We start from the raw sequence: 25,763 nt of genomic DNA, 5'->3' as shown, positions 1-25,763 counted from the left end.
CATGTTAGTATGGATGATTGATACAAACATGTTGGTTGGGAACACTAGATTATTCTATATGTTGGTTTGGATCGATTGGTTATTGTTCCCTTTCTAGCTTTTCACTACTTTATGAGGGCGGCGGACCTTGTTTAGTAAGTTGAAACTTTATACCCATATACAGGGTTGATCATGGTTAAAGGAAAGGTTGGGTAAATTGGAATGAGTCTTGATTGATGCCTTTATGATCACTTACTTAATTCCAGGATAAAAACAGTTGTGAACAAATGTGGATTGTATGCCTTATGTGATTGTTGAGTCATAACAGAGTCTCAATTTGTAAATCATGTAAAGTGAAACTGAGTAGCAATAGCTTTAGACTGTGCACGTCTAAAGTGACGGACAAACAGGAGTTGGGGTTCATGGTGGTAGCCCATGGCCTTTTTTGGGACCGGATTGATCACCGTGTTCTATTTTTATTCAAACGTTCCTCGATATCGCAGGTCAGTGAGGTTACGGAGTCGCGCCCGTACCTCGTCTTCCTTAGTGAAGACTGTTGGATGGACAACTCGGTCCATTGTCTATTTCAACTAAAATAATATTATTGCTAAAAGTCTAGCCTAGTCTAGTCTGGTCAAGTATGGTCGTCAAACTATCATGTTTTGTCTGCCCTTGTTTGTGTTCATTAGTATCATGTTAGGGTTGTTCGTTTAATAGAATCATGTTAGGATTATTATTGATTTAGTATGTAGTCCTCAGCTTTGCTGATTACGTGCTTTTGCTTGTGCATGTTGATCATGGCTATGCCTTATTGATCCTGTGATGACCCAATCTTTGGTGAACAGTCTCTAAGGATCAATAAGCATTGTCCATCTGCAGGTTTGAAGATGTTGCATCATTGGGATCGGGAATAGAGAGCTTGTATTTAGTTTTGATTTGCTAAGTTGACTTGGGTTTGTTTAATTGGACTTTAAACTTGTCGTACTATTTATATTTCCTTATTTTCGTTGGTTGATTTTTGGGACTAAACCTGTAATCGATTATTTATAAACCTAAAGTTAGTTTTATGTTTTCCGCTGCAAAATTCTGAATAAGCCGTTACGTTTTCACACGGGCGATAATGCCTTGATAATTCTCTACGTTTTATATTAAAAGGTTATTTTAGAAAAGAAAGAATTGTCGGGGTGTTACACCCATGTAAGAGTGAAAATATTCACCATTAGGTTGGAAAGCAAATCTTTAATCAAGAAACCAATTACTTTAGGGCCAACAATTATGAATTTGTAAGCATAAAAGATGACGCTTGTTCACAAAAAGTGTAACAAATCCGTATATAAATGGAACCCCAATGATTTTATATTGATACGTACATTATATTTTTCACTTCAGTTTAAAGGGAATTTATCAAAGAATATAATATATTATTAGATTTTTTTTGTCATTTTCGTTTTAAAAAGGGGAAGAAAAATAGAAAAAGATGTTCTAATAAGATATCTCCAGTGATTTTATACTGACATAAATTTAGTAGTCTAAAGATTCAGTCTTCAGAAAGAACATGGAGAAATGTGAAGTTGTTGGAACCTGAAAACCAACTAGGGTTACTTATTAATTAATTACTACTTTTATACTATTTTATTTATGATTAGAAGATGATTAGAAATGTTTGATGTTGATGGATGATTCAAAGGTTGTTGATTCTCTCTCTCTCATGGAAGGAATTTAAATGGTGTCCCTAAAGGAACTAGCTAAGCTAGGCTTTGTAATAAGTCTTCCAAGACATGTCTTCAGATATGGTTGATTCTTTCCTTGCCGACTTTGGCCCGAAGTGTAATGTACTGTATGGTAATTACTAATCGTGTTATTGGTTCATTGGTTGTAAATTGAAATGCACGAGGTGACGAGGGTAATTATAAATATAAATTTTTCAAAGAGGATTGCTTAAAAACATTTACCCTGTGAACTAAAACGATGCCGAACGAACCTTTAAGTATTTCATTTTGTTGTCTTTAATTAATTTCAATAGATCTACAACTTGAATGTATAGTGATTTTGTTCAATTGGTCAATCTCTCTTTTCCGCAGAGTTTTTGAGTCATGTCGATACATCACTAGCTTGTTGTCAATCGATGTATTCCATAATGAAAAATCATCTAATTTTCTATGACAGATGCATGTTGTCGAAGATCAATCAAATTATTATGAATCCGACTTTGATTAGTACTATGGTTGAGAACAATGACTTCCATTCAATTGAAATTAAAGATGTATTGTCCATTCTTGATTACATATAAATATTGATTTATGAGCTGTTTTTAGTACTACATATACTTTTATTTAGATGTTTTGTAGATTAAAATTAGAATGTTCTAAAGTTTTGAATTTATTTTTGATTAGGGTGAGTTTACCTTCATACTCGCCCCAATCTCCAGACTCCGGTACACCAGATTTTTACTAACTTTTTTTATTATTCAGAATCGCACAAGACTCTTCCTATTTTTACATAGTATCCCTAGATTTTTCTCATACTCAACTAAACTCCTAAAAAAAGATAATTAAATAGGATAAAGTATGATAATGTGGTATAATTTGATTTGGTTGGAAAAAAAAAGTAAAATCTTAAGCGAGTCTTGGATTTTAACTCACTTTAAGACTTGCTATAGTATTCTACCACATTATTCCAAGACTTAGATTTGAAACTCACGACTCACCTCGAGACTCACTTTAAGACTTAGATAAACTCACCCTTATTAAATTGTTTTGAGTTTTTAGTACTCCATGTATTTTTATTTAGTTGCCTAATTTCATATTAACTATTCTTTTTATCAAAAAACATAGCCTTTTTATCTTGTCAAAAAAAAAAAAAAAGTACGGAGCAGTTCTTAATTTCCCGCGGAATACCGGACCTCTATCAATTTTCACGACACCATATATTAATCCAGTTTCATCACGATTTTAATATTCATTATGACTTATGAGTACAAACATTCACAAATTCAACCAATGTCTTTGTTCCCTGCAAGAGGAATGTAATACCCTGCATTTACAGTAACTGTAACAAATTATTACGAAGCATTATCGTTATTATTATTAATAAATCAAATGCTTAATAAAGTCAATCAAATTATAAAAAGTTAGTGGAAAGTCGAAATACAATATGGGACCCCACTCCTCTACCTATAGCAAAATCTATCGTGGTGAAGATATGAGCAGCAGCATAAGCTCCAATGTTTTGAGTCTTAGAGAACTTCTAAATAACAAAGTCAAAATTTTACAAAAAATTAGTGGGAAGCCGAGAGACAATCTGGGCACCCACTCCTCTGGCTATAGCAAAACCTATCCTGGTGAAAATATGAGCAGCAGCACGAGCCCCAATGTCCCGAGTCCTATAAAACTTCTGAATCCGCTTCAGCAACGCAACCGCATCCTTATCCAGCTCCCCCAAAGAAGAGAAAGAGAACGGAAGAAAGCCATAACCAATGGCCCTGCAACGCGCTTCGTACTTGACCCGCTTCCGAATAGCCGCATCAGACACAACCCGGCCCGGGACAAAGCCAGACAACCCAAATTGTGTCAAAGGGGAAGATCCTGTCAAATCAACACACACATCACAGCCCCGATCCCAAGAGTAGAGCAACACGTATGCTGGACGGAGAGCTCCTCGCCCCCCCCTCCAGATAGGCCAATATCAACCTCTTCCCACGCCGAAATCCTAGACTGATAACAAACATCAACAAGGGTATCCCGAACCACAATATGCTGATGTTTAATACCCACGATGTAAGCACATGGCATCGCATGATCACCAAAGATGTCTCCCGCAAAGACCCTGGAGCAAGCAGAACATGGCGCCGTAACAGAGAACAAAGGAACCCCCAACCGGTAACACAACACACATCGATAAGTCTTAGCATTCATCGTGTGTCCCAAACCTGATATGGGGACCGAACGAAGCTAAGTAGAGGTGTGATCTCCCTGCTGCGATTTCCACAACGCCGACTGTCGAGGAGATAAAGAGATGGATTTTGCAGATGTAGTAACCTTTATGAAATATATATCTGCCAATTTCTTCATGAGTTCGGGGGCAGCGACCTCACTAGGATTACTCATAATGTCATACTCAACCGTTCTATTAAATACACACAACGCATCATCAAATGCTCGAACAAGACCAACAATATCAACATGCCGTAGGAGCTGTGTCTGCAAACCAAAAGACTGCAAACGAGAAGCAAGAAAAGCATAATGACGAACATCACTTGCGGAATAAACACTAAGCCTGCCAAATGAAAAAGGTAAGGTGGCAAGTCGCCACTGCCAATCGCCAAAGCCAGGCCCCGAAGCAGTAACAATACGCTCCAAGTAAGATCGAAGAGCCTCATCGAAAGAGCTGAGCCGCCTCAAAAATACCAGGAGGACAAGTACGCAAAGCAAAGTAGAGTTTAGAAACTCCGGTACATGCCCTAAGTAACAATAGCTCACACTGAGGATCATCAAGCTGAATAACCTTATCCATAAGCCCAATGGTCTTTGTCACCCTCTGCATCACAAGCTCACCACTAAAAACTGAATTGGAACTAGCGGGACCATCAAGCAACTTAACACCATGCAAAGGACGAGCAATATCGGAGGGAAAGACTCCCACAAGCCTGCTTCGAGGATCCTTTGTAGGCCAGAAAAGCTCAGTCTTCTTCACGTTAAGATGTAACCTGAGACAAGGCCCGTCCTCCTTAATCAGCTGCAGAACCTTCCCCACTACTAAGGTGTCACCAATGATAGTGCCGTCATCCAAATACCATGCCTGAAGACATACATCAAAAGCGTCCCTGATTTTACAAACCAGGGGTTGTAAAGCCAAAGAAAAAAGTAGAGGACCAAGGGGATCACCCTGCTGCACCCCTTGCGACGAACATAATGTGTGCTCCCCATAATACAATCTGGCTGGAGTAGAGTAGCAGAATTCAACCCATCGCGAAATGCCCGGACAACGAAGGCGGACTTCACGTAACATGACCGCTCGATCAACCAAATTAAAGGCATTTTGAAAATCCACCAACAACATAGAAAGACCCACATCAGAACCCCAATCTTCAATCAACTGGTTCACAGCGTGAAGAATTGCCTCACCACCCGCAGATATACCGACACCAAATTGAAGACCATCAAAATAACTCCCCAAAAACGGACCAACCATAACAGCACCAACCTTCGAAACCAGACGTCGCCAAACAGTACCCACAACAATAGGACGAATACCACCACCGGGCTTGACAAGAGGTGTGGGGGGAGTAGGGGTGTTCATCGGTCCAAACCCGGACCGGACCGGACCGACCCGGACCGGACCGAAGACCGAAATTTGATAATTTGAGACCCAAAGACCGGACCGATTATGCTTGGACCGAACCCGGACCGGACCGATAAAATCGGTCCAAAACCCGGACCGGACCGATTTGGACCGGTTGTAGACCTTTTTCTATATATTTTTTATTTTTCTAAAAATTAAGGTAAAAAAGAAAAAATATATATAAAAAAATCAATTTTTTAAGGCCTTTTTTGGAAGCTAAAATAAAACATATCACAATATAATAATATTTACAACATATTAAAGGAGAGAATTAACTTTTTAAGTATTTTATATTATATTTTATTAAGAAAAATCGGTCCGGTCCAAAATCGGGTTTTGGACCGGACCAGACCGGACCCGACCGAAGACCGGAAATTGATATTTCTCGACCCGATGACCGGACCGATTGTCTTCGGTCCGGTCTGGTCCGGTCTGGGTCGGTCCGGTCCGGTCCATTTTTTCGGTCCGGCCCAGTTTTTGCACACCCCTAGGGGGGAGCACTAGCAATATACTCACCCAAACGGCCAAACCCATAGGACATTTTCATGCTAAAAAGAGGTTAACCACCCAGAAATGGAGTCAACTAACTCATCAGAAACAACCACATTAGCACCACTCAAGCAATCCATAAGGTGCTGAGCTCGCAAACCGTCCCTCCCACAAGATGTGCCACATGGAAAACTCTTAATCCGGTCCAAAACAACAACAGAAGTAGCTATGAGATGATGGTGATCAATAGGAATATCAGGCAAGGACGGAGCTGAAAAGAAGGGTGTTTTCACTGTAAATCCGCAAGAATGCCTCATTATTAAGGCGCAACGCCAGAAGAAGAAAGAACGCGGACTGCGGCAATGTAATGACCATCACAAATCTTCCTACGACACTGCTTGTTATTACGCTCTGCCAAATCAAGATCTGCATCAACATCCATCAAAGTAGGGGATCCAGCTGCCAAAGCTTCCCGCAAAAGAAGCATACTACCACCCGGCTCACTCCAAGTACGAATAGCATTAGCAACCCTCTCTTCCTGCCGTTGCCGCTTAACGGCAGATGAGCACTCGCGATTACTCATCGGACTGAAGATCTTAAGGATACATAGAGGCAACACGAGAAGAGTAACCCAACACGAGATATCCTCAGGCTTACAAATAACCCTATTAAGCGCGCCTTTCAAAACCCGGGAAAAACCCAAACGACATTTAGGAGGGATGGATTTAACAGTGCAAAGTCGTTTAGAAAACAATCTGTCAAGGAGAGTGACGGTAAAACTACAGTCCTGTTCTCGCACCGCAGTATCCACATGAACATCAGAAGCAAGTGACGGTTTAGAAAGACCATAGAACACAAACCGAACAACACCATCCCCAACATCAGGTGGGGCCATGAAATCAGAACCTTGCCCATGACGACATTTAGAATGAAGAGAATGCTCTTAAAACAATCCCCACAAAGCCGAATCCCCATACGACGGAAGGTCAACTCAGCCGCATTAAAAATAGCCAAGTCAGTTATTATTATTATTATTATTATTATAATGTTCAATTAAATAACTTAAAAGTATTTAAAGGAAACTCGATTTAAAATTATCGATTTTAAATAATATTTACTAACACATTATCTTACCTATCCCTTAGTTCTACAAAGATATTTTCACTTTTTGTTTCGAGTCGTTCCATCCATGAGTTTTTTTCTTACTTTTACGTTATTAAGTTCCATGTTTGTCAAAAACATGGTACTATTTTATTTTATTATTCCAACTTAACCTAATTTTTAATTAAGACTAGTTTTCTTACTACTTCGTACACACTTTTCCTCTCCTGCAAAATTATTCACATGTGAGGGGTACCTGCTGACATTCACTTATTTGTTTCCGGTAGTTATGTAAAATTATAGTATGTGTGAAGAACTTTATACAGGGCGAAGCCAGAATGTTTGTACAAAGGGGGCCGAAATTTGTACATAAATACTTGTCTAATTCCAATAAAATACTAGAATTTCAATATATCAAACCAACTATTTTTTTTGTTGTTATTTAGTACTGTAGAATGTAAATTGACCTAAAATTTTTAATATTTAAAATACTAACACTAAAACACTTGGACACTATTAAAAGGAAGTTTTAAGTGACACATGTTTAGTACCGTTAAATATTAAAATATCTAGGTAAAACAGTTAAGTAATATTAAATATTAAATATTTACTTTGTATAAATTTTGTTGGACAATATAACTTATTCTCTACTTCCATACTATAACAATAAAAGTAATGAAAATTACTGATAATAAAACAAGTTTGAAAAATGAATATAAGTCCATAATGGGTTTCGTAAACAAGTAACAATAGATGTATCAAATTAAAAATAAAAATGCTTAATAGAAGAGGCAAAAGCTAGAGATCGAACCTACAACTAGCAAGATGACAGCTAGTTGTTGCTACCAACTGAGCTAAATAAAATAAATAGTTTATACCTGCAACTTTAATTATATATCTAAAATTTCGGGGGGGGGGGGGGGGGGGGGGGGGGCATGGCCTACCAAGGCCCCCATATAGCTTCGCCCATGACTTTATGAAAGGGTTGAAAAATATAATGCAGGTAGTTTGAATGTGTAATATATGTACCAAAACAATAAATGTTAGAACTTAAAATTTTGGTTAATTATATTAGAGTAGCAGTAGTTTATAAAAAAGATGCACATAAAATAGGGAATAGACATGTTTTTTTTTTTTTTTTTCTAAAGTTAATGTAAGTTTATATTAAATTTAACTCGAAGCAGCTTAATATAACTTTTAGGTCCGTCACTTCCGCTAAGTTACAGAAATCCGATATTGTAAATAGGTTTATTTGTAGTGTTACCAATTTTATTTTTATTTTAATTCTGTGTGTGTGTGTTGCCCCAAAGTGTCAAGGAAAGCAAATCCAAATGGTATAAAAAAGGGGTTGCTAAATGCAACATGATTTTACTTGACGCAACCCTTTTTTCATTCATTTGTTTCATTCTGAAAAAAAAACCTAACCCCCACTTTTATTGTTTTCTCTCAACCTTTTCCCCTATTATTTTTGTTCACGTAAACTTGAATTTTTTTAGTGTAACGTGTACGTGATAAAATTAGAATACGTATTTGGATTGACATGGAGGTTTTTTTGACTTGGAAGACCTTGGAATTGAGGTAATATCCATTTTTTTCTGTTTTTTTCGAGTCACTTCATGTAACTTATATGAAATATACACTTCCATTTTGTACAGATTGAACAAAACAGAATTAGCTATTTCGTATAAATTGAACGTAGTGGAACTAACTATTTCTTATAGATTGAACAAAATAGAGTTAACTATTTCATATAGATTGAACAAAATATAGTTAACTATTTCATACAGAAACCAAAGAATTAAAAAGGGTATTTCTGATTTTTTACAAGGGTGCGCCAAAGTAATTAAAGGTTGTGTATAGCAACCGTGTAAAAAAGGTTGTAATGTAAGATGCAAAGTAAAGAGGGCACCTGATTCCGCAAGCATTACACCAAATTACTTAACACCCTCTCAATATACCAAATTACTTCACACCCTGTCGATCGGTTTTATATGCGGCCATTCGGCTGAGCAAATTCTAAATGATAAGTCACCATACATCCTTTGCAACTTGGGACCCTTGTAATAGAAAAAAGTTATTTTAACAAAACTGTTTCAAATATTTTTGGGCCCTATATTTGATTTTAAAATAGACTTCTTAAAGCAAGATACTGTGTACAAATACACTAGTAAAATAGCATAATTAAATGAATAAAGTATACAAGAAAATACATTTTATAACTGGGTGTACTTTCTTTTTAAAAACCATAATCGGGTGTACATAAAGCTAGATGCATCTAAGTGTTTTTTCCTTCATTGAGATATGAATGGGTAAACCACACTTTAGGTGCAACCGAGTGTATAGCTTAGTAAGACTAGAAGTATTTTGTAATGTTGTTAAAATACGAGTAATATACTCCCGCTTTTTTCAAAATATGGTTTATGCTTCAGGGTGCACAATGCTCAATGTGCACCCTGTTTTAAAGGAACATATAGTTCAAATACAAAGAACATATTGTTCATACTCAAAGAATATGTAACAATTGAACATATAGTTCAAATCCAAAGAACATATATTTCAAATCCAAAGAACATATATTTCAAATATTCCACTTGTACATGTACATTGAAATCATTCTCCATGCATGTTCATCAGATTCTCAAATGATGTTCATCAGGGTGCACAATTAGTACCGTGTATCCGTGTGTATAATTCAAATTGCGCTTTTTTTTTTTAATCTACCCACTTTTTCTTAATTATGCCACTTTTTACATACTCCTTTATGATTTTTGACTAATGCTGGTGATTCATACATAAGGGTAAATAAGCATTTGTGATCTTATTAGATACTTCTCCAAATATATACACTATAAGAATTTGTATTTTTAATGACAACCTAATAACGACGGGTCAAAAATCACATCGCAAAAGGCTTTTACGACAGGGTTTACAACCAAACATAGACGTGAACAACCGTCACAAATGGAGTATATAGGAATTATACTAACATTAAGGAACGAATGGAGTATATAGGAATTATAATTATTTTTTTATAGGGACAACCACATATAAGCCTTTAAGCCTATATTAGCGGAGAGACTGACTATATATAAGCTCAACATATATAGTTTCAATTTTAAATTAATCTGTTAAAGGTAAAGTAGTCTATCAATCTTATATGATTCTCCCTCTATTTTTCAATATAGGACAATCAATCCTAACCCTGACATGTATATGATACTCATAACATTCGATATTGCTTCAATTAGGGGTGCTTATGAGCTCCCCGAACTCGCGAGCTACTCGAACCCGACTCGGTCAAAGCTCGGTCAAAACTCGACTCGAATCAGCACGACTCGGAAATTTAACGAGTCGAGTCGAGCAACTTGTACTCGACTCGAAAAGCTCGAGAAGCTCGAATTATATATACATAATAAAAACTGTTATAAAAATATAAATGTTTTATTTTATCATTTTTATTCATCATTTTATGTTTTTTAATTCTTTAATAAAAATATTTTTTTTCTTCCTAAAATTGATGAATAAGTTATTAAGGACAAAAAAAAAAAATCTAATTCGTACATATGGATTACACTATTTGGCAGTCAAAATGTCTTCTACCGTTACTCCAACGTTGGTACATAAATAAGGGAGGAAAGAAGGAAATAAGTATATTCATTTTGTCCCACATGGGTAAATAAGTGAGGGAGGAAAGAAGAAAATATTATATTAACTTTGTCCCACATTGGTAAATAAGTGAGGGAGGAAAGGGGAAAAGGGTTATAAGTATTGCTCTTTGAGTATGAAAGTGTACAAATCACTTCCATTGGGCTTTAATTTGGGCTAATGGATATATTGATTTGGGGTATAAACTTACTTTTTATAAGATTTAAATTTGATTTAAGTTGAATTTAAGCTCAATTTTGGGTTTTCAAGTCGATTACGAGTCAAGTTTTAGCTCGAGTGCTTGTGTTTTCGAGCCGACTTCGAGTTGAGTTCAAGCCGAGTTCGAGCTTGAGTTTAGTTTTTGAGCTCGGCTTTGAGTTTTTGAGCCGATTTCGAGTCGAGTTCGAGCTCGGGTTTAGTTTTCGAGTCGAGTTTGAAAATTTTAAGCTCGCGAGTTTTCGAGTCGAGTCGAGTTTGACTATGAGTTTTCGAGTTCGAGTCGAGCTTAGCCAAACTCGAGCTCAACTCGGCTCATTAGCATCCCTAGCTTCAATGTTTGTATGTTAAAGTTGGCTTTCTCCGTAATTAATACGAATTACTAGTCTAAAATAAAATCTACCTTAGAACAATACCTTTCTACATCCACACCCCCACCCTTATTCTGTGAGGGTGAGAAGTCCAAAAAAGATTCTAGACAAAAACTCTTAGTATTAGGACAATTCAGTAAATTTGAGAGACCGGATAAGAGTGCTACTTTAAAATAGGTTCTATTTGGCCACTTATTTCAAACAATTCTAATAAACATGTCAAAAAAAATTTGAAACAAGTTATAGACTCTTTTTTTTTTTTTTGGCATAATCCATTTAAGGATTGGTGCTTAATTCAAACTAGAGTTGTTTACAAATTTGAGATGGATGCTCTTAAATTTATTAAAATACTGAAACTGTAGTTAAGTTAGTTAAAAAATAAAAAAAATATCATCTCATTCGACAAATAATTCTACCGAACAACTTATTCAAGCCTGATAGAGTATAAAGCTAATCTTGAAGTTTAAGCTTTTGGTTGAGTTGGTCCATTGACATGGTATCAGAGCCAGCGTGACGCAAAGGCCACGGGTTCAAATCTCATCCACCCCTCATTTCAAAGTGGAATATTTCGCGCTGGGTATGAGGAGTCCTATGTCGCATCCATATTTCAAGCCCAAAGGGATTTCATGTGAGGGGACGTAATAGAGTATAAAACTAATTTTGAGGCTTCAACCATCAACTTAAGCTTTTCGTTGAGTTGGTCCTTTGACAAACTCCTACCTATGAAATACAAGTATACAACTATTGTCATTTCAATTTTCGTTAATGTTGTCAAACATAGCAATAATTTACAGTTTTGTAAAATTCTAAAGAATCTTGAGCTAGTTATTGATTTTCTTCCCATAAAAAACAGGGATAAAAAAAGATTGAAAAAATGGCTTTCTCTTTTATTTGTGGGGAGGGGTGTGATCGAGTATATGACCAAGTACATCACCAAAAAGAAAACAAAACAGTTAATTTCTTATCCTATTTTTAGCATTTATCCTAGGCAGCTAGGGCACTACAACTTGCACAAGATGCTATTGTACTTTTATTATTTTCAGGGAAAGACCGAGCGGCCAAGATAATACTGTTACTAAATTAACCCTATATATATACATTTTGCCAAACTCCCAAAATGCTTCAACATGCACACATACAACCCAAACCACTAAACAATAATCAATTAACTTATATATTGTCCCTTTGTTTATATTCTCTCTACTTATCAATGGCTTCAACTCTCCCAAATGCAACTTACTTTGCACCACAATCAAATAATGTTAACCCTATGAATTATGGTCTCACAATGTGGCTAGGTCAAGAGGATTGTTTCTTTCCATTTTCGACCGATTTTGGATGCGGTTTAGATGATAATTTTATTCTCTCTGAAAATATTACCAATAATAATAATAATAGTGTTAGTGTTGATTGTTCGTCGAACTCAAGTTCCTTGGTTGATGTACACGGCTTCGGGATGTCGGGTTTCGACTACTATAGCGGCCAAAGCAATGGGCATTCGCCGGGGAGTACTTACGACGATTTTGATAGTAATGGTTATAGTATGTTACCAACTTATGTACCAAGCAGTACGAACCATTATGTTGCCACTCCTGAGTGTTGGGTATGTATTTATATCGAAGTATATGTTTTTTTACTTATAGATTTAATATAAGATCCCGGAAAAACTAAATCCAAATCCAAACCCAAATGATGCAATTTAAAAAAAAATGGAGGAAATATATAACGATAATTGCTAATCTTCAATAAAAAAATTATAAAAATGAAATTAACTTGAGTTCTTGTGTTTGAATCTTATTGTATTGGTTTAAATCAACACAAGTTGGTGGAAATTAAAACGCACTGTGTGACTTGGAGGTCATATGATCGAGCCCTGTCAACTAAGAGCTGAGCTGACTAATTAACCTGTGGTATGTGTTGGTTCAGTAGTGTCTATTCTCACTACCTAGTATAAAAATCAAACTTTCAATAATATGCCAATTAAACTTAGGGTTTATACTATGCTTCTCTAAAAAAAAAACTATTTAAAATTATGTTTTATCTTGTACGAGGTTTACTCACAAGTCACAACTAATGTAAAACTAGTAGGTAAATAATCGAGCTAGCTAACAAACTATATTGGACCACAATCGATTGGACTTGTTCATACAACCAAAATGGTTCAAGTACAACAAGTCGATCAAAAAACTCATTTCTTATAATTATACTCCGTAATAGTTTAGTTTTAAAAAATACGCACCAATTTAGTTTGTGTTTATTCTACATATTATCAATTTTAAAATTACGTAAAAGATGGTTAGGATTGATTTCAAAATTGTACTCAAGCTAAGTTTGAATCGAGAGTAGCTAGGCTTATATTCAAGGTGAGCATGATGCACTAGCTAGCTCAATTAGGAAACCTAGTGGCGTAGGCCTTTTACGTTAAATAATTAATTATGGTGCATATTTTTTATTTTTATATACACCTTGGATATAAATACAAGTGATTGGCAAAGCCGATGAGTATCTCAAAAAAATTTCTTTCCTTTAAAATTAATTTATGTGCCCTGTTTAGTTCAAATGTGTTTTATCGAGTTGAAACTGTTACGGGTTGAAATTATTTTTTACTGATCGTAACTCTTTTAAATTGATTTTTTTCCCCCTAGTGTTATTTATATATGAACAACAACTAATAGATGAACATAATATTATAATGTTATTAATTTTTGGTACCAATTACTAGTTTTTACTAATTAGGATTTAGGAGTACAAGTGTACAATACAACTGATATTTACTTGCTAGAGCGGACGTTAACTACTTAAAACTTAGGAAGTTTTATTTTTAAAGGTGAACTAAACAAGACCTTAATCGAATTATATTTTAAACGCACATTTAGCATTTCGTTTCGATTTTTTTTTAAAAAAAATACAGGCAAGAATTGTTGATATAATCTAGTAGTGCGTTACGTTGATGGATATAGGGATATGAAGGGCAGACGAAGACGACACAAGTAACAGAATCAGAGAACAGTAGTAGCACTAAAGTGAGAAGATATTCTGCAGAAGAAAGAAAAGATAGGATTCTTCGCTATCTTAACAAGAGAAATCAAAGAAACTTCCGTAAAACTATTAAGGTACGTACTTCATATCGATCTTTTATAAATATATAATCTTAGCTAACTTTAATCTTTTTTGGTCTCGAAAAGTCACTCTCTTATAAGTAGCTAGTTAGTTTTGATTAAGTACTACGTAAATTACTGTTATATCTCAATTATATGCTAATATTATTCTTTTTTGTCATCTCGATCAACAGTATGCCTGTCGTAAAACCTTAGCTGATAGGAGGGTTCGAATTCGTGGTCGGTTCGCTAAGAATCATGACGATGATCAATCACCTTCTAATTCTGATCATCCCATCACCCACCATGATAACAACAACGTTGTTGCACTACCATTTCCTAATGCTCATATTAACAAGGTAATCTCTTTTTTTTGTTTTTTTTGAGTGTGTGAGAGATGAAATTAATACAATTAAGTTATACTAGCATATGTAAAACCAGATCAGATCAGGAAAATTAAGGTGAACTAAACGGGGCCTTAGTCTCATTGATGGTTTAATTTGATCTAGTAATATAACGTTTGGGTGATGATAAAGGTCGCAAGTTGCGACAATTTTTAGTTGTCGCAATCTTACGTGTCGCAGTTTAATTGGCACATTTAATATTTTTACTGCCAATTCAATATTTTTACTATGAAAATATGTAAATAAGATTATCGATATAAAGAAGGAAATAAATTAGAATATTAAGATTTTCCTACCTTTTTTGTAACATGTATAACACGTTATATAAGTTAAATATTTTAGTTTCCAATTTAAATCATGACCCATAAGCATGCCATGTCATCATTGTGACACGGCTTAAAGGTCGCATGTTACGACCTTTACCATTTTCGATAACGTTTTATCGTTGGATGAACTTTATGAAGCACTTGTCACTAGCTTAGCTTCACGAAATTTTATCCAACCTTGAAGGATCAATGTCACAAATTAAACCCGAACAGAGTGAGTATTAGTGCCACGTAGTAGTAGGTATAGTACGAGTAAGCATAACATGGTACTATATTAAATTTGTAAGAAACGGAATGAGACCTGTTGCTTGAAAATCAGAACCTGAACCAGAACCTGTAACAATAGGTTTCAGAAAATGAGATTCGAACATGTTCTGGTTCAACTACCTTGTTATTTTATAGATTAAAATAAATGTTACCAATTTATTAAAAAAATATTATATAATTTATGATTTGGGTTATGATTGGTTTATAATTTGTTATAGAACCGGAATCGGAATTTGTTGCAAAAGATCACAAATTTGTTACCAGGAATTAGAAACCGAGAAACACGTTTTGAAACCGCAAGTTCCCAACAAGTTCTGATTCCAATTGGGTACCCTAAATTTTTGTATTACCCCTAATATGTTGTATACTTGTATGTACTATTTTGTGTAATGTTTAAGTTGTATGAGTTGAATTTGTAAACGTGTGTATTCCCATGCAGATCGAACAGCGTGGTGATTTCAACGACGAATGGTTGCAAGAAGCAATGTCAAACCTACTATACGTCCCTTACCTCTCGAGTTGGCCTCCTGATCGAACAACTTATCGTTTTTAAGTGTTTAGGACTTCATTAGGAAGATATTTATATATTATTTTGTATCTTATTATTATTATTATTATTTATGATGGACTATCACCTCCACTACGCACAGTAGCAAAAAAGATTAAAAACGAAAAAAAAAGTAAAGATTCTAAGTAGACAAATTTATACTATATATTAAAAGGCGTTTACAAGAAAGTATATTTGACACGTGGCGCTCTCCTTATGGGTTGTTCGCTCCATGTAATCTTCATCTACATGAAAAAATGTCTAACATCGTTTGTGTAAGGTTTGAACTCATGATCTTGCGTTTAAACATCAAAGCTTTTACCGCTAAGCTATTACATGTTTCATGTTATCATTACAACATAAATTATATATAAGTAAATGTTAATGTTATTAATGTAATAACCCGGGGCATCGCCCGGGCCCAACAACTAATTTTAATGTATTATTTTAAGTAGTAAAACGTACTTCGTACTCTTTACTAAGCTGTAATAAATAAAGCAGTAATGTAAACGACTTTGCGCATAATTTTGTTAGAATTTTTTACTACGTAGTACGGAGTACATGACATATTCCATGTTAGTGCAATTTCTATTCAATTGAGTAATTTTCTTCATCCCCTCAAAAAAAAAGTAATGTTCTTCATATATTTTCATAAAGAAACCTAATTGATTAGTATTTCATATGTGCTGTTAAGTTTTAATGAAGATGTTGGATAAAATAAATAAACTTGTGGAGACGAGATATAAAACCTACGATGTAATACGGTAGTACCGTATTAGATTTAGAGAAACTCCTTGGTTAGAGTGTTTGCAATTGATCAATATTTATACGAGTTACAACAATAACAATCTTTGCCGTGTTAGAAACCTAACATAAGGATTCTAATTACATTAAAATATATTGTACCTTAATATTCTATAAGAAGAATGATTGATAGAAATCATGGATTATAACATATTCTATGATATTGATAGATTTGAAGATGTGAGCTGAGTGATTGTCCTCAAAAAAAAAAAGCAATTATTTTAGCTTGACTTAAAAATGGCTTATGGCTGTATTATGAGGTTGATAGATTTGATCGAAAATGCAGCTTATGATTATAAAGTAGATGGTTCTCCGCTAGATTATTGTAATCAACTTATTGGCGTTGATAAGATTGAAATTGAAGCTAATTTATCCTACTTTCGTACATGCTTAATTGATACTCCCTATAATACGAATCCTTTTATTTTATTTTAGTTTTACTATAACTTAGGGGTGGGTCGAAGGTGATAACTAAAGATGGCCGTGGGCCGGGTCGAGCTTACGCCAGGCCCGCGTTGCATCGTGTCGGGCTGGACCGGGCCAAAAGGTTCAAAATATGGCCCGACCCAAGCCAACGAGCTTTTGTGCCGGGCTGGGTTGACCCGTCGTGCCTAACGATGATTTTACTAAATTTAGTGTGATTTGTGTGTCGGGTCGAGTCGTGTCGTACCTTGTCGTGGTTTTTCCAAAAAAATAAGGCCCACTGCCCACGACTTCGTGCCCGTGCCAGGCCATGCTTTTTTCGTGTTCGGGTCGGGCTTTTTTACTTGTCGTATCGGGCTTCGGGTTGGCCCGGCCCACATCCGTCTTTAGTGCATGATAACAACTTCTTGGCTATTTATGGCTCATTTGGACTAGGGCTCCGTTTGATTTGGTGTAAAACATTTTTAGGGAAAACGATTTTATCTTTTCCAATCATTTTACGTTGTATAGTTTGACCAGAGATGAAAACCAATTTTCTATAACTTCATCAAAGATAGAAAAACATTTTTCGATTTGAAAGGAAGGAATCACCTTTTCATTTTTCTTCCTTATTTCCCTCTTCCTTCTACCCATCAATCTTCTCTCATCTTTTCCGGTTTTTCTTTTTCTATTAATTTTCTTTTAAGAAACTAAACAAAGGAAAGCTGGTTTAGAGTTACGTTGTACTTTGCATATATTTTCCATAAAAAATTATTTTTCCTAAAAACGTTTTATGTCAAACGACTCAAACCAAAGGAAGCCTATCAAATCGATTGATTACATTTGTTGATTTAAGTTAGACGACAGGTGATTGATTAAATTTGTTGATAATGAGGTTTTCAGGCGCATAAGATAAGTGCATGTATTATAAACATTAGAGAATAGAGATATTGTATTGTTCATACTTGGAACCAATTTAATGTAATTGAAACCAAGGATTTTTTTTTTTTTTAAACCACCCGCTTCCTCCGTATGGCTAATTTGGATTCAGGACGAATCTTAGATGGATATATTTAAGTCCTTTCCCAATTGTTGTTGCTGGCCGGAGATCGAACACGCGATGCGCCCTAACAAATTCTGCCCCAATCACCACAAAATCAACAGACAATTAGTTGAAACAAACGATGTATGACATACCTTGAGTTTTTGGGTCATGGGGTTATGGTCATCTCATTGACGGCCCGTTAGATAGAGATACCAAGACTAAATTCATGTATAGTTTCGTGAGTTCGTGACTAATTGATAAATGTTTCAAAAAATGACATCGATTCGTAATTGAAATTTTAGTTGTAAGAGAACGAAGGTTAATTGTATAAATTTCATTTTCATCACTAGTTGCCTACCACATAAGCTACGAATAATTTTAATTGGAGTAAGTATTACGGAATATATAAAACGGTTTAACATAATATTTTGATCTCAGACCAATAAACTTTTAAGTTTCACCATATTTTACTGTTTTAGCTATCTATTTCTACCTCTCCAGGCATATGACATGTTTGATTTGAAGACTTTTCATTGGATTGTTTTATTGACTTCGGTATTTCGTTTGGCTAAACAACCAAAATTATGTTTGGTAAATGATTTTTACCAACATAAAAGTTGGCTTTTAAGCCAAAATGAAAAGATAGCCACTTAAATTAACTTTTACATTTTCTGTAGAAAATGTTAATTACAATTAATTTTAACAAAAATGTTTATAAACAAAACAGAAAGTGAAATTAAACAACCTTTAAAATACAAACGCTCAAAGCGGTGAAGTGAACTAGCCAATCCAATTGCCAAACATCGTCATAATGTTTTTCAAATGACGTAGTAGTCTTCTTCATATTACTCCACATACCCCCTTAAAGATTCTCCAATTTGCTTTTACTATTTTACAACCCCGCCGAAAAAATTAATCCATTTTCTCTTTTCTTAATATGTTTTCAACTCTCAGTCATAAAATAAATTAAAAATTCTAAAGTCACAACAAAACTGCCATTTTTTTTTAAAAAAAAAGTATACATTTTACCGGCTTGGTCTAGGATTTTTAAAAGGTAATAAACCAACTCAACTACACAAGTGAGGCTCATGATTCTCCACCTCTAAAAACCACAATTAGTAGGGATAGATGGAACTCATGCATGAGTATGACATCAAGGTTATAAGATGCAAGTCAATCATGCAAGTACATGATAATATAAATAACGGTCATAAGGAGATCGAAAGTACTTGAATTGAATAATACAAGTACTCATAATTCTTTTGCAATATATGTTTGTAAACAAAATTGATATGTGAAAGAATCTTTTCAAGTTAAATGGGTTTGATCACTTTCATGGAATCAAAGAGTAGAATACATTGACATTTCCGTTGAAAATAAATGTCAAGATTTGAGATCATTACTTACCTATCATCTACACTATTCAACTTTATTTCTTTATCTTTGTAAAATTCCACAAGTTGAAAATGATATTAGTAGACAAAATGCAAAATAATTGAAAAAAAAAAGAAGAGGCAGAAATCATAATCAAACAATAAAAGAAGTAAAAGAAGAAGAGAAAGACCACAAAAACAAAAGGTAAATTACTGTTTATACTTTATAGTAGTAGTAATTATAAGGAGATACGTTACTGTTGGAAATTGGAGGAAGGCATATAATATTACTTTAATATGCAGTTGCACTACGAGTAATATATACTCCGATTAAGGTTCTACTAAGACATTAAGGTCAATACTCCAATGTCCTCCACATAATATACACTTGCTTTGCCTTTTCTAGATTTATGTCTTTGTTAACTTTCTAACCTGATCTCGATCGATCATCTTCTTACTCTAGGCTTTTCTACTATATCAATCAAGTTTGCCCGCTCTGAAATTAGTAGTCATATATTCATATCACTCACTAGCCTATGTTCCGTTAAGTTCGGATAAGTTTAATTAAGTTCAGTTAAGTTCAAGCGTATGTAGGTACATGTTAGCACATTTTAGCTTTTTGACAATATATACTTTCGTATAGCTTAAAGCTCCGCTTTGGTTTGACGTAAATTGTTTTCGGTGATAAATGAATTTTCACGGAAAGCTTTTTCCAAGAAACATTTTCAACTAGTTTTCTTTTGTTTTATTCCTTACAAGAAAATTAATAGAAAGAGGAAAATGGGAGAAGATGAGAGAACGTTAATTGGAAGAGGGAGTAAGGAAGAAAAGTGAAAATTTGGTTTTTCTTCCTTTCAAAAGGAAAATGTTTTTACACTTTTGAGGGGGTTATAGAAAATTGTTTTTCATCCTTTGTCAAACCAACAACATAAAATGATTGAAAGGAAAAAATCGATTTTCATGAAACTTTTTTATATCAAATCAAACGGAACCTACGCTTAAAGCGTACATATTTTTGGATGTTACACTTTTATTGCAACAAGTCAAATTAGTTTTTTTTAATATAAATTTACAATATATGCTTTGTTGGTTATGAATGCGTACTACCGCAAGTAAAGATGTAACTATGTAAGGCTTCTAATAAGTAATAACACTTTAATTTGCGGATCATTTGCTTTGCAGACCACCTTAATAGCTCACTACACCTCGTAATAAAACCCACCAACAAGGGCGACAAGGCCCACAACTCTATTAAACTGCTGTAACCTCAAGACTGCAACAAAAAAGGGACAAAAAAAAAGCACATTTTCCGACGTATTTTCCAATGTGTCTCATACTCTCATACTCCGTATGCAACTCCTATGAGTTTGTTGGTCTATACTAATGTTAATGCATTTGTCTTATTGTACGTTAGTATCATTGTATGTTCCTTTAGCATTACACGTATGGGGTAGGCTGACTTGGGACTAGCCTTGGGGATTCATGCGCCCGGAGGCGGTTGAAAGAACTGTCCATGACATATGAAATTACTCAATTAGACTTTCTATTCCCTAGAGTATGTTGGAAATATCGTGTTACATAAGTACACAACTAAGAAAACAAGGTGTTATAATCAAACGCGTGCCACAAACGATTAAGAATAAATCCGCAAATACAATATAGAATAAATAGCAAAAACAATAATAGAGGACTCAAGCGTTTGTGAGGAAACTTAGAATTCAATATGAAATTCTTCATCCAATTTACTAGTATGCACGCTTCGGAATCGCTTCTTTGATATGGTAGTATTCCAACCATAATCGACTTTCGATAACTCAATATCTTTAATGCCTGATGTTAGCAATTGAAATCTTGTCTCCATCTTGACGTTCTTGATCTTCAACCAGTAATATTCTTCCCTAATACACATAGATCTATGAAATAACCTAAGAAACAAATTTCTTTGAAGGAAAAGAAAAGCCCTGTTTTTCAAGGGAGTAAAGGTCCTCGCACAAGGAGGAAGTATTATTATAACCTAAAGATAAACAAAATTAAAGGAATATACCTACAAAAAAACAACGGATATTTCATGAAATACCCCCGAGTTTTGCCATAATTCACCAAACGCCCATCAAGTTTCAATAATTCATAAAATACCTCTCACAATTCGTACAAATACCCAACATACCCTTACTAATAACGGACCGTTAGTCTGCCGTTAGCCAAGTTTCCAATTCACCCAAATGCCCCTATTCTGAAACTTATTTCCCCAAATGCCCCTATTGTGAAACTTATTTCACCAAATGCCCCAAACTTAAATATAGCTATTTTGATGTTTCAACGACTAGTTTTTGTGTTTGAAAGGTAGTTGTTGGTCACGGTTGACTATAAAAGCCCCTTTGTTGAATGGTTCTTGTAAGTTAGATGTTATTTTGATTTGCTTTGCTAATTTCATAAGATTTTTGTCATGAGTTTTCTTTCAAAATCATCATCCACACCCAATGAGTCCACATATATTAGAGTACCTACCAAATTTTGTTATTGTGGTAGGAAATTTGTCATTCGAAGCTCTGATACAACATTCAATCCACAAAGGTTGTACTACAAGTGTGATCCTTGAAACAATCTGAGATGGTGCAAGGGAGTAGTTGAGCAAGAAAACAAAGGGGCAACAACACGAAGGACAATGCGGGGGAAGCTTAGACGAAGGAGAAAGTATTGAAAACAGGCGAAACAGTAAGATGCAAGAAGAATTGAAGCAAATGAAGAAGAAGCTAAAACAACAACAAAAAGTAGTCAAATTTGTAATACAAATGGGATATTGATGTTTGTAATTTTACTGTTTGTAATCATGAAGTAAACACAAGTAATGAGAAACAAATTCACATTTCATAAATAATTGATGTTGCATAATCTGCACAAAATACCGAACTGGGAAGCATTTCTGTTTTTAGCTTCACTTACAAAACATCTTTGCACCAACTACATTTAATGTTATTTTCTACTCAATGAATATGTGCAAGATCAAAACAGATGTGCACAAAACTACCCCAAAAAGCATTAGCAGCTATCCAGAAGAGCTTGTGGAACACCACTTCAACTTCCTTTCCTACCACAATAACAAAATTTGTTAGGTACCCTAATATATGTGGACTCATTGGGTGTGGAAGATGATTTTGAAAGAAAACTCATGACAAAAATCTTATGAAATTAGCAAAGCAAATCAAAATAACATCTAACTTACAAGAACCATTCAACAAAGGGGCTTTTATAGTCAACCGTGACCAACAACTACCTTTCAAACACAAAAACTAGTCGTTGAAACATCAAAATAGCTATATTTAAGTTTGGGGCATTTGGTGAAATAAGTTTCACAATAGGGGCATTTGGGGAAATAAGTTTCAGAATAGGGGCATTTGGGTGAATTGGAAACTTGGCTAACGGCAGACTAACGGTCCGTTATTAGTAAGGGTATGTTGGGTATTTGTACGAATTGTGAGGGGTATTTTATGAATTATTGAAACTTGATGGGCGTTTGGTGAATTATGGCAAAACTCGAGGGCATTTCATGAAATTTCCGAAAAAACAAAGATTGGGGATTTCCACCAATAAAATCGATGGAAGCCCCTTCACAATTCAATAAAGGAGGCCTTACTAGAAAATAAGAGGGAAAACACATTGGTGAGAGGAATCATCAATTGAGGGGTTATTGTATTATTTTGCAGGAACTTAATAATACGATAATATTTGAGGGGATAGGGCTAATTATTGTTGTAGATGTCGTACGGCGATTTATTAATGATAATTTTTCTATTCCCTTCAAAAAAAAGAAAGAATTATATCTACTCACCAAGTCTAAATAATTCTAGTGATTGTTACATACCAAAATATATCTAATTTCTTAATTACAATTCTAATTAAATTAGGAAACAAGATATTAAACCAAACAAGTATGTTTCGTATTCTTGTCGACTTAACTATGTTGTGTTTAATACCTAACACAAGGGAAAAAAATTGTTCAAGAATAAACAAGGATTTGGTATGTCTTGACTAGAGCTGGCAAAAATTGACCCAATTTACCAACTCAACCCGAAACCAACCCAATAATAAAGGGTTGGGTCAAGATTTTGAACCCGTTTAATTAAATGGGTCAACCCAACCAAACCCGTTTAATTATGAGTTGGGTCAGGTTAAATTTTCAACAAAAAAATATCCCGCCTAACCCGTTTAAGTTCAAGCAAGTATGTAATATAGATCTGTAGAATGTTATTTGAAAGATTTATTTCTCATTTTTCCTTCAACATTGAATATTATTTGACGTTTTGGTTCATGTCAAATACATATTGAAGTACTACTTTTTGCTATGAGATATGCCAAAAAAAAAAAAAAAAAAAATCACCTCACAATTTCATAGTCGCGTCAATTTACACTTAAAGTGGGAAAATAATAATTAAACGGATCAATTTCATATCAACCCGTTAATAATTGGGTTGAGTTGAAAATCTCAACCTGTTTAATTAAACTGGTCGAATTAGGTTGGAAAAATCTCAACCCGTTTATAAATAGACCGACCTGATTTTGACCCAATCCAACTCATTGCCAGCTCTAGTCTTGACAATTAGGAATCATATGAACATATGTATAATCCCTATTACAGATTATTTAATTTTTTTGTCCAAATGAGGATAAAATAAATTCCAAAACAAAAGAAAAAAAAAGAGAAACGGAGAGCATGCCCAGTCCTGGCCTCCTGGGGCAGGGTATAAGGAGCGCTTGCCCTGGGCCCAATAAAAAGGCCCAAAAATGCTCTCAAATCTGTGCTAGAGAATACCCAACAAGTCAGTTGGCTTAATAGTTTGTTATCATTTTGTGTTGTTGCTACAAAAGGATCGCGGTTCTGGTCCCTACTTATGCAAAATTTCTCATAATTAACATTTCTTTCACCTTTTCAGATTATCTTGTTCATTTTTTAATCTCTTTGTCATTTCTCATTTTCTAACTTTGCCTATACCTTTCATTTTTATTACTAAATTTTCATCAAGCATAACCCCCAAAAAAAGACCATGTTGTATGCACAATTTTTAGTTTCTTACCATGCTAATTTTTATTTTTTTTGTTAATCTAACCACACCAGCCTCATGGTTTAATCTCAGATTTAGAAAAAAAAAATGAATTTTTATATGGAGTATGTAATCAACTTAATTATCCACTTTGAAAAAAAAACCCACTTGCAAGATCTCTTGGACGATCCTTGTACAATACATTTCTTTCGTCCAACCACTACAAAGTTATGCATTATTAGAGACGGATTTTGAGACGGATACTATAAGCATCTCAAACTTGAAACGGATTACTAAAATTTTGTCTCTAAACTAAAATTGAGATGAAATAGTATATGGAGTTTCAAAATTTTCATCTCAACTATGTAATGTATTTGCCAAAATTCCGTCTCAAAAATTTTGAGACGCCTTCTATAGAGACGCCCTATTTACGTCTCAAAATCTGTCTCTAATCATCATTTTGAGACGGATTTGGCCTATTTAGAGACGAAAGTCCTCGTCTCTATAAAATGATTATTTTGTAGTGAACTTTATAATTTATAGATGTCTTGTTGTTAAGATTCATGCTTAATGATAAAACATCGAATATCAAACCTTAGGATCTTGGTAATATACTTAAATTTCCTTTGCTAAGCTAGTTTAATTATACTCCGTATACGAGTAGTATTACGAAGTGAAAAGCTAGTGATTTATAGATTAATTCTTTAAGAAAATATATATAATACCACATTTACTAGAAAATTATTCTTTTATTGCATAACTTTAGATGTATAAGGCCCAATTTAATTGTTTCACCCCTAGTCCACCAAAAGTCTAGAAACATCCCTAACGGAGAGCTATCAAAACTATTAAATGTAAAATAAACAATGTTCCAATTGTAATTATAAAGAAGGATAAGAGGTATTCGTATTAGTTTATATGTTCAACAAACTTATATTTAATATTCCACGAAACAATTTAGGAAGCGCAAGGAGTAGAAAAAATATTTTATCGTTAAAATTGTTTACAATTAGGCCGTGATGTATTTCTAAAACATAGGGGTTTCACGTGACACATATAAGTCTTAACAACGCTTTTTAATGTATTAGTGTAGATATATTGTTGTCGTTGTTGTTTCATGCCAATCATTCTTGAAATTTTTTGGTTTTCTAATATAGGAAAATGCATTTATTTTTAGGAAAAAAATGAAAATCTAATTATAGTCTTTCATTTCTAGCCCTTGTTACTTGGGAATGTTTAGTTTTCTTCCTCTATGTTTTAGTTCTTTCCTTTTCAGCTTTTCCCCTATATAAAACACATATTATTTGCATTATTGTA

General features: G+C 34.4%; 1 protein-coding gene across 1 annotated transcript; it reads left to right on the top strand.

Moving 5' to 3' along the window:
- Positions 1-12,209: 12,209 nt before the first annotated feature.
- Positions 12,210-15,870, top strand: LOC110778390 (zinc finger protein CO3). The gene is made up of 4 exons (XM_021982947.2): positions 12,210-12,744; positions 14,102-14,254; positions 14,434-14,598; positions 15,676-15,870. The coding sequence occupies exons 1-4, from the start codon at positions 12,259-12,261 to the stop codon at positions 15,787-15,789; spliced, it is 918 nt and encodes a 305-aa protein (XP_021838639.2). The 5' UTR covers positions 12,210-12,258; the 3' UTR covers positions 15,790-15,870.
- The last annotated feature ends 9,893 nt before the right edge of the window (positions 15,871-25,763 follow it).

Source organism: Spinacia oleracea, chromosome 1, assembly GCF_020520425.1.
Source record: "Spinacia oleracea cultivar Varoflay chromosome 1, BTI_SOV_V1, whole genome shotgun sequence".
Lineage (NCBI taxonomy): Eukaryota > Viridiplantae > Streptophyta > Magnoliopsida > Caryophyllales > Amaranthaceae > Spinacia > Spinacia oleracea.
The sequence above is the reverse complement of the archived record's forward strand: the minus strand, read 5'-3'. Positions and strand labels throughout refer to the sequence as shown.

Excerpts from the sequence above, each read along its gene's own strand:
- LOC110778390 (XM_021982947.2), top strand. The coding sequence starts at position 12,259 with ATGCTTCAACATGCACACATACAACCCAAACCACTAAACAATAATCAA. Across the intron at positions 12,745-14,101 it reads TTGCCACTCCTGAGTGTTGG|GGATATGAAGGGCAGACGAA; the intron begins GTATGTATTTAT and ends TGATGGATATAG. Across the intron at positions 14,599-15,675 it reads CTAATGCTCATATTAACAAG|ATCGAACAGCGTGGTGATTT; the intron begins GTAATCTCTTTT and ends ATTCCCATGCAG.